Source organism: Conger conger, chromosome 3, assembly GCF_963514075.1.
Source record: "Conger conger chromosome 3, fConCon1.1, whole genome shotgun sequence".
NCBI classification, from domain to species: domain Eukaryota; kingdom Metazoa; phylum Chordata; class Actinopteri; order Anguilliformes; family Congridae; genus Conger; species Conger conger.
Window position 1 is genome coordinate 66,887,383 of NC_083762.1, and position 10,228 is coordinate 66,897,610.

The window sequence follows — 10,228 nt, forward strand, 5'->3', positions numbered from 1 at the left end:
AAAATCTGTTCCTCCCATAATTACCTCACAGACAGCAAGCAAGTAAGCATGCTGGGCCAATGTAGGCACAGCTTAGCAAAATTCAAGCGGAATGCAATCAACGTAGGCCCAATATCAGCCTGATCACTTAGCAGAATTAGCCCTGCTCAACACTACTGAAATATAATGGTTATGGAGCTGGGTTTGTAACACAGAAGTTGCAGATTTAATGCACTGCTGTTGTACTGTTGGTCGAGGTACTTAACCTGAATTGTTTCAGTTAACATGAAGCTAATGGATACTATGCAAAATTGAAAGTTGCACTGGATAAGAGCATCTGCTAAATATCTAAAATGTAACCAAAAAGGAATGTGAATTGCATATAATGTTAAACTAGAATAGCCATAATACTGTACAGCCAAGCTGTGACTTTTCTTGCATATGCACACACAAAAGAAGCAAAATCCAAGTGCATTTTTATTGCAGTTCATGTTTTATGATTATTGTAATGGTGGCAACAGCTCACCGAATCCATGATGTCAAACTGGTCTTTGGCCTTCAAGACTGTCTTTTTAAACATGCATAACACAGCCATATACAGTTGTGTTCAAATAAATAGCAGTGCTTTAAAAAAAGTGAATAAAGTGTAAATATTTCTTAATAGCTTTTAGTTCCATATTTCAAATGTAGTGTAGTTAAATCCCAAATCAAAGCATTAACACATTTTATCAAGGCTCCGTTATTCTTTCACAGGAAGCAACAAAATGGAATATATTATCTGTTAAATTAAATTTTTCTCTTCAAACTCAAACACTTACTGTAAGACATTTTTCAAGATTTAATTTCACTTTAAATTCATTCATTATCCTAACCAGCTTATCCTGAACAGGGTCGCAGGAGGGCTGGAGCCTATCCCAGCATACATTGGGCGGAAGGCAGGAATACACCCTGGACAGGTCACCAGTCCATCGCAGGGCACACACATCATTCACTCACACACTCATACCTCTGGGCAATTTAGACTTTGGACTGTGGGAGGAAACCGGAGTACCTGGAGGAAACCCACGCAAACACGGGGAGAACATACAAACTCCACATAGAGAGACCGGCCGACCAGGATTTGAACCCAGGACCTCCTTGCTGTGAGGCGGCAGTGCTAGACACTGCACCATCCATGCCGCCTCACTTTAAATTACTGAACTAATATTTAGTTGCATAACCATTGTTTTTGATAACTGCTGCGCATCTGCGTTGCATCGAGTCAACCAACTTCTGGCACCTAGAAACAGGTATTTCAGCCCAGGATTAACAAACTAAATTCCACAGTTCCAGTGAATTTTTGGGTTTTGCTTCAGAAACTGCATTTTTAATGTCACCCCACAAGTTTTCAATGGGGTTGAGGTCAGGGGATTGAGCTGGCCACTCCATTACCTCAATCCTTTTTGTCTGGACCCAAGATGTTGCTTGTGTGTTTGGGGTCGTTGTCTTGTTGAAACACCAATTTCAGGGGCATTTCCTCTTTGGCATATGGCAACATAATCTCTTCAAGTATTTTTATGTATTCAAACTGATCCATGATCCCTGGTATACGAACCCAACACCGTAGTATGAAAAACATCCCCATACCATGATTTTTGCACCACCAGCTTCTCTGTCTTCAAAGTAACTGTGGCTTGAATTCAGTACCCGTGGGTCATCTTACGACCACTAGACCCGAAAAGAACAGTTTTACTCTCATCAGTCCACCGAATGTTATGGCATTTCTCTTTGGGCCAATCGATGTATTCCTTGGCAAATTTTAACTGATTCTGCACATGCCGTTTTTTCAACAATGGTGCTTTACATTCTGATAGCTTAGCTTTGATGTCGTCTGACTGTAACAGCACTTAATTGTAGTAACTGTAGATCATCTTTGATCTTTCTGGAGCTGATGAATGGCTGAATCTTTGCCATTCTGACTATTCTTCGATCCATTTTAACAGTAGTTGCTCGTTTTCTTCCATGTGTTTCGGGGTTTTTTTTGTGCCATTTTAAAGCATTTGAGATCATTTTAGCTGAGCATCCTATAATTTGCTGCACTTCTTTATACGTTTTCCCCTCTCCAATCAACTTTTTAATCAAATGATGTTGTTCGTCTGAACAATGTTCGGAATGGCCCATTTTACTTAGCAATTCAGTAGGAAATGTATTTTATAACAATGTGTGAAACATTTGCTTCCCTTCTTTCTTAATAAAGGACAATTAATGACACATTTTTTTCACAGAATGAATGAATTCTCCAATTAAACTCCACACTGTTATTATTTTGATGAATGAGTCAATTACTCAGAACAAGCAGCGTGCATGTCATGACAGTTGGGTCTGTTGTTTTTCTATTACACTACTACATCTACAAGTAAATTATTACTACTACTAATAACAGTGGTTCATCAGGTTACTGATGTTGTACTGCTATTTGTTTTAACACAACTGTAGTAGTCCATTGTGACTCTCTTTCAGGGCAAAGATAAGCATAACGAATGGGCAGGTTTAACCAGTCAAACAGGCAAGTAATATTAATAATCAATGCCTAATACAAGAGCATTTTCCTAAACTTGGGGATACACCTCCAACACAATATTAACGTTTGTATGAACATATCTGTTTGGAGATACCGATTGCTCGTCATATCTGTCTTTGGATACAATTCATCCTTTGCTCTTTACATGAGGTAACTCGTTACATCACTTCCTGCTGAACGTGTGGTCTTTTATTGGTCATCATGAAATACAGAAACCTCATGCGGTCGTCTGACTGCAAAACAAAACACACCTCAAGCTGGTTATATGAGATTCACATAAAACACGACAATGCCTGCTCATGGCGAGCTAGTCAGTGTTAGCAATATTGCGAAGTTGTCGCTTTACGACAGCTAGGATTATCAGGTGAAATTGCGGACCTAACTCAGAGTTATGGAAATTGTACAATATTGAGGTAAGCAGTGCCTCTGTGCGTGCTGGAACACTGGCCAGTGTCCAATTTTCTATTTTATGATTTATTTTTTTGTAAAAATAAGCCGTGCTTATATTACGCCGACCAGCTAACATAGTAACATGTAACGTGCCTAGCTTGTTAGCTTGCTGTATATCTCTAGCTTGTTGACTTGGGTGTGTCAGTCGCTCATCATAGTCAACTAAATCAGTTAACTGGTAAGCTGCCGTGCGTTCTTTTTTGCATTGCCTTTGTGTAACGATGTTTGCGGCGATATCAATAGCATGTCAATTTAGCGGGCCAGCTAATTTCTTTTGCTGCTATTCGCAATCTAGCGAAATAATTTGACGTTATTCAACGTTAGCAAGCGAACAACTCTTGAATATAAAGTCATATGAGCTACAGTTAACGAGCTAATGGCTAGTTAGGAGTAACGGCAACTAGAAACGGTAATGTGGGCTAGCTAACTATAGCTACGTTTGCTCCAGCAAGTTGTACATTTAAGAATGCAAATAAAAATAAATTCACTATGATCCAGAAAACGTTTTCTAGTTTTCGACACCACACGGTATACACAATGGGGAATATCATTATTGTTAATGATTAACCATGAAAAGTGGGGTGGGGGCAAGGCATGTTACTGTCACATTGTGTTGTAAAAGTGCTTTATTGCCTCCCTCAAAGCTTTGCATGAGGGATTGAACATGAACAACACTGAGGAGGGAAGAGCTGTGATTTTATAACGTCCTAAAACGTCCTCTCTTTTCACCTGATATTCTACTTAAATCATGCAATATTGACCTCTTTGTTTGGATCAATGCTTTTTATAATGAAACATTGTCACAGCAATATTATAGAAGTCAGATTTTCAAAATATGGCTGACCACATAACCATACTCAGATAAACCTGCGAAACATTTGCATGGCGTATAGACACTTGATTATTTAAATGCCTCAATCTGCTGTGCCTTCCCTGGGATTTCTACTTGGTTATGGACGAATATATTGTAAGAAAAACAGTCATTATCTTCTGTCATGCAACACACTGCTGGCTCCCTTTCCTGGGCCCTGACTTGGCCTTTTACATCCAGAGCCCCTTCCCTCTGACCCCACCCCTACTATGCTCAATCCTGCCTGTGACTCCACCTCTCCCACCCACAGCACTGTCCCCCAGACACCACTGGTTAGCCACAATAATGAAAAAATGAATCCTCCTGTCCTCCACAACCACTTTGTCTCATCCATAAGTATGGGGGGAGGGGACGAGTGGAGAAAAGGAGGATATATTTTTTTGAGTACTGGGATTCACCCAACTTCCCAGATATACTGCCCTTCCCATGACTCCACCTCTCCTATCCACAGCCCGTCTTCTCTACAGGCCAAAACATGAGCAGCCAGCGTGTGGATGCCAAGGTGGTGCTGCTTGGTAAGGAGTCTGTGGGGAAGACCAGCCTGGTTGAGAGATACGTGCACAAACGCTTCCAGGGTGGGCCCTATCAAAATGTGAGTGTGCCTTCTCACAACTGACTGTATATTTGGGCTTTAGTGGTCTGTGTCTGTTGACTGAAATGTATTGCATACTATGCAAATGACACCAACTTTACAGCATGGGAATAAGGAAATTACATCAGCAGAGTCAGAGTAATTGTGGTGACACACCGCACACATTTTCAAATAGGGAAATGAACATGTGCGTCATGCCCTCAGGACTTCAGATCCATACAGTGTTGGGGACTGTTTCGAAGTTTTTTAATTGGTTGAGCAATACACAGTAGTACAGCGTACAGAGTTGCTAAGCAGGTGTAAAACAAACTCCCTTTTTTCCCCAACAGACAATCGGTGCAGCATTTGTTGCCAAGCCCATCCAGGTGGGAGAAAAAGTACTGACCTTGGGAATCTGGGTAAGTGTAGCCCACCCAGGTCTACGATTGCAATCTGCACCAAAGTAAGTGTGTCTCAGCACTGTCTCAGCACATCCTGTTTCAGCTCTGTAGAACATATTGCTCCAGGACACAGCTGTAGCTGAAGCACATGTACTACTGTGGTGGGGCACAGCTGTAGTGCATGCATATTCATACACTGCTGCTTCAGGACATAGGTAGAACCGATGCATACTTCCATGTTTCTCTCGCATTAGCCTTGCTAATGTACTCACTCATATTACTGCCCTAGGATACTCTCATAATTGTCTTTGGACGCAGCTGGAGCTGATATGGTCATATTACAGTGCCAAGATGCACAGCTGAAGGTGTACTCTCATGCTCTTGTGTTACTGCCACAGGACACAGCTGGAGCAGAGCGCTATGAAGCCATGAGCAGGATCTACTACAGGGGAGCGTGTGCAGCCATTGTGTGCTACGGTAAACACAGCTTAAGTAATATCATGAGTGCCAACATAAGAGCATTTTCTTGAACTTGAGGTTGACCAAGCCCATATTACAGCTGAGCTTTGTATGCAGGTTTGAATGAACCATAACCAGTGCTATTAATTATTTGTGAAAGAAATATGCAGCTTGATTATGCTCATATGAACATGTCTGTTTAAAGATACCGTTTGTTGGTGTTACATCAGTCTTTTCCTCACTTCCTGTTGAACATGTGGTCTTTTATTGGTCATGAAAAACAGGAACCTCATGCGGTCTTGAGTCTCATTGTGACGGCACTCATTCCTTTACTGTCAAGTAAGACATTTAAGCAAGAATTGTTTTATTGATTCTTACAGCGCATTTGTAGTCAATGCCAGTGACCACTACGTAAGTGAAGGACAAAGCATTGTGGTAATTAGTTTGAAGAAAGCCTCCATTTATTGTTGCTAACAGACGGTACTGTGCAGAGGAAGTGCCATTCTGATCACTCTTCCCCAGTGAAGGAATGTAGATCAGGTGATGTCATGGCCTGGAAGATTTGCACACTAGCTCAGCCTAGGTTACACTCACAGCCCTGAATGTGTTCAGACAAACAGACGCTGTTGCTATATTGGTAGCTAGGGCTGCTTCACAGAGTGGTGTGAAGAACAGACGTAGCTGCCAGCAGTCAGTCTTAAGGCCTGACATTCCAGGTGAACCACAGTGCTAAAACATTGACATAGCCCAAACCTTCATTCTGTTTCATTTGCATCTTTCTCGCCTGCTGTGGGTTGTGGTGGGTTGCATTGTTTTTACAGGAGACCAGTTTCTAACTTTTATATCTGTTGTCTAGTTTATCCACATGGAAAAGTCACATAGTTGTATTTTTGAAATGGCCCGTTGCTAAAACCACCATGGAGACATTTACTTTGTTTGTAAACATGTCTTTTAGGAACACCAGTTCTGTACATTATGTTAATATTATGTGCATGGTTTGTATTTTCATACTTCAGAAACAAAGTGTTGTTTCACATTGAAAGTGGATACATATGCAGATCTGTGAGAGTTTGCCAATTCTGTTCGGATCTGTGCAAATATACTGGTGCTTGTTTGATTTTGTATGGATCTGTGAGTTGTTCCTGTTCTTTGTGGTTCTGTAAGTTTTGCCGGGCCTTTCTTATCCCTCAGACCTGACCGATAGCAGCAGCTTCACACGACTGAAGTTCTGGGTCAAGGAGCTACAGAACTGTGAGCAGGTGAACATACACACTCCTATCTCTATCTCTACCTTTGTACCCGTCACAATGCATTCTCCCTGTACAGTAATGTGAGAACTTGATGTTCGCAAAAATTTGTAGGGCTTGCACAATCATAGATACACATTTACTGGAAGGTTTTCATTCATTTACTTATCAGTGTGAAACAGGCAAATATATTTTGGCATTCAAGCCACTGTCAGTGTGTTGAATATCTGTTCTGCTGTGTCATATTGATAAAGGTAGAAATGATTGAAGAGAGTGAACAGCTCGCATCTATGATTTCTTTTTTGGGTTTTGTTTTCATGGTGAAACCCACCAGACTGGTTTTCAGTGCAGCACTTGTGTACATTTTTTGAATAATTTTCCATATTCATTATAACATGGTATTCTCTCTGAGCTGTAATGTCACTGGGTGAACACTTTCCCTTCGTCTCTCTGATTCCAGCAATGTAAGATATACATGTGCGGCACAAAGAGTGACCTTATCGAGGCCAACCGCAGCATAAGGCAGGTGGACTACCACGATACCCTGGACTACGCTGAGGGTAATTCAACAAGTATTGCCTTGTATCCCTCACCATGTATTTAAAAACCACTGGCACTTCTCTTGGCTATTGCACAACAGAACGGGAGTCCAGAGGTGAATTTAAATCAAACGCACCATTGCCAGGGTGATTTTGAAGTAACTGTGCAGCAATTTAAGAGGATTCACAGTTTGGAAGAGAATGACTGTGAGAGGCAGTTTAGAAATGTGCTTTTTGTGTGCTTTTTCGTATTCTACAGAAGTGAAGGCGGAGCTATTTGAGACCTCCAGTAAGACGGGCCGGAATGTCGGTGAGCGACCAATAACTTCACTTAGTGTGGAGTTATTTAAGGGCCGAGGAACATGAGGGGGATGCTGAAATGTATGTTATTTTTCCTGCTCTGGGCCAAGCATTGAGTCAAGCCTGGTTTGAAGCATTGTAAGGGTACCATAGTAAACTATTCTGTATATTATTACATTTTCTTTTGGTCACAAATTGCAATACATCTGTGCTGTGCCCTGCAGTGCTAATGTAGTTTTCTGTGTTGATCGGTTGGTGAACTCCGTTTCCCACAATGCATATTCAAAGGGAGACTTCAAATTAATGGAGGCTTTCCTGCATTTGCTTGACAGATGAGCTTTTCCAGAAGGTAGCAGAGGACTTCTATAACAGCACAGCCTTCCAGGTGATGACAGGTGAGGCCACACACCTTTCATCCCATTCTTTTCCCTTTTTTTGCAGAATAGCAGCTGATGGATGCTAATATTGTAGTTTGGAGCAGTAATTTAAAAACAACAGTTGCTAGGTTCATTCATTTTAAAGGAGAATGTGGACTGTCCTGACTGACTAATCTAGTTACAGCCTTGTCACACCTTCAGCTCATTACATAATTGGTCCCAGGTCCATTGCACTTTGCTCTGGTTGTGGTATGTGCCATTAAAATACAAATTAATTTGTATGTTTTTTTTTATTTTCACCATTGCATTACAGCTACATTCTTTAAACTGGTCTTCCGCATATGTTTATCTGGGCAGGAGTGTCATGTGCCTGAAGTGATGTTTTGCCAAAATGCTGATGCTGTCACTTGGTAATGACATGGATTTCCCTGTTTGAACTGGGATTAGTAAAGTACATCCATGAATTTATCTAAAACTGGACCCTTATTCTGTGTAATATTTAAAGCAATGAGAATATCATTTAGCTTTAAATAATTTTCTGTACGGGTCACACCTTTCAGGAACCTCAATACTTTTACAACGTGAGTAAATCATCTTAATGGGTGGATATTTCTTAAACTTTCATGCTTATTAATCATGCAAAAAATCTAAAACAGGTTAATGGTATTTATAAAGTTAAGTTCTTGGGCTTTCCTCTAACTAAATCATTAACCACCACTGGTCTGATTGGTACATGAGGTTGATTAGCCAGGCCTTAATTGTGTGTGGAACTGATTCATGCATGCGGCTGACTGATTAGGTATGATATGTATGTGGGACTGATTGGCTGGATCAGACTGGTATGTGGAGCCGATTGGCTGGATCTGACTTGTGCGTGGGGCTGATTGGTCAAGTCTGATTTTGCGCTTTCTGCATTGCAGAGGAGAGAGAGACTGCCCAGCGTCAGCGGAGAAGCTGTTGCCACCACTGAGATGTCGTGACTACCAGAACCCTACGCACACCAAATGAGAGAGGACCCCCAAAGCCTGCACCCCGCTCCCCTCCGAATGACTGAGCACAGCCCCGTTTCTCACCCCCGCTCCAAGCAGAACCCCAGTAACCAGTCTGTTATTCACGGCTGGCTAACGCACTGACAGGGAAGGAACCATCTGATAATATGAGGGAAATGCGAGACGGCTTCTCTTGGGGAAACCGGAGTCTGAATGCGGACTTATACGGACTATACGCTCAGCTCGCGGTCACTCGTCTGTTAACCGTTACCTTCATAAACTCATCTCGATGTGGTTTACGGTCCGACACTGGCTTAATGTTACCCGTTTGCACCCAGCTCACTGTGATTTCTGATCAGACATTTGTTCAGTGCTATTCTCGTGTGTTCAGTTTGTTGTGGTTTATTGGTCTAGCGTTACTATTCTACTCTACAATCAATGGTTTGGTGCTGGTTTTGTCACTGGCCCTACAGTCTTCTGTTGTAAGGTACTGTATGTCCTCTCAAATTAACGTTACCAGCGTTTCTGTCCCCTCTGACTGAGAAAAGCCTTTTGGGGGAACAAATACTTGTTTTGGGGGAACACAGTAACACTACTGTGCAGTTTTGACATTTCTTTGTAATAATCCTCTCTGTGCTGATTGGTTCTGCTGGAAGTCTGTGATTCATGCTCAATTCCTTTTAGCCAATTTAACAATTGTACAAGAGGCCTGCCTGCTGTAGATAGCCTGTAGTATTTAAGATCGTAATGGAATGCTACCTGTTTAAAGAAATGGAGGTGAATGCTGCAAGACAGTCGTTGAAGTTTAGAATATTGCATACCATATCATTTTAAATTATTTTTTATTGTTTACTTGTGAAACTGCTGTCATTTCAGTTCATCACCTAAACTGAAATGTTTTGAATGGCTTGCAAGTGTATTAGAAAAGACACTATCAGCCGCAATAAATTAAACATACAGTAAAACTGGAAGACAAATGAAGCTTACTTGAATGCAAGCGTTAATGTTTACATCCCCGTCATAATATGTTGTGTATCTACTGATGGTATATCTAGTGGGAATCTTTTCAACCGGATTTGCACAATTTCTAAGTTTTAACAACTTTGTTAGCCACTGTATGGCCTTTCTGGATATTGCAGGCAAACGGTACACCTGACTTTAATCTACTGTCTGAACACACGAAGAGGTACTGTTCAATCCCTGGAGCTTGGGGTCACAAAAGGCACATTGACAGGGTGCATAAAATATACAAAACGGTGCCTGCCCTCACAAATGGAAACAAAGAGCTTTGGCAGAATGCCCTGGAGCAGTGTGATGTGCCAGTGCCAGCTGCCACCGCAATTCCAGAGGGGTGATGCAGAATTGGCCGTGGTTTTTCCATCACTTCCTAAACTTTCAAAGCCTTGGAACCCATTAATTAGTATGTTTTCTGTGGACAATAAAATTCAGACTGTTAAAATCTAATATAAAAACAGTATTGCGCAC

At 41.4% G+C, this 10,228-nt stretch overlaps 1 protein-coding gene across 2 annotated transcripts; it reads left to right on the forward strand.

Moving 5' to 3' along the window:
* Positions 1-2,731: 2,731 nt before the first annotated feature.
* On the forward strand, positions 2,732-9,708 carry LOC133124872 (ras-related protein Rab-24-like). Of its 2 annotated transcripts, none has more exons than XM_061236409.1 (9): positions 2,732-2,952; positions 4,312-4,452; positions 4,782-4,850; positions 5,231-5,309; positions 6,483-6,550; positions 6,999-7,098; positions 7,337-7,387; positions 7,710-7,772; positions 8,675-9,708. In XM_061236409.1, exons 2-9 carry the CDS (start codon positions 4,336-4,338, stop codon positions 8,722-8,724), a joined length of 597 nt encoding a protein of 198 aa, XP_061092393.1. In that variant the 5' UTR covers positions 2,732-2,952; positions 4,312-4,335; the 3' UTR covers positions 8,725-9,708. The 2 variants fall into 2 exon arrangements, with proteins under 2 accessions (XP_061092393.1, XP_061092394.1); XM_061236410.1 differs by lacking the exon at positions 2,732-2,952 and adding an exon at positions 3,119-3,167.
* Positions 9,709-10,228: the final 520 nt, after the last annotated feature.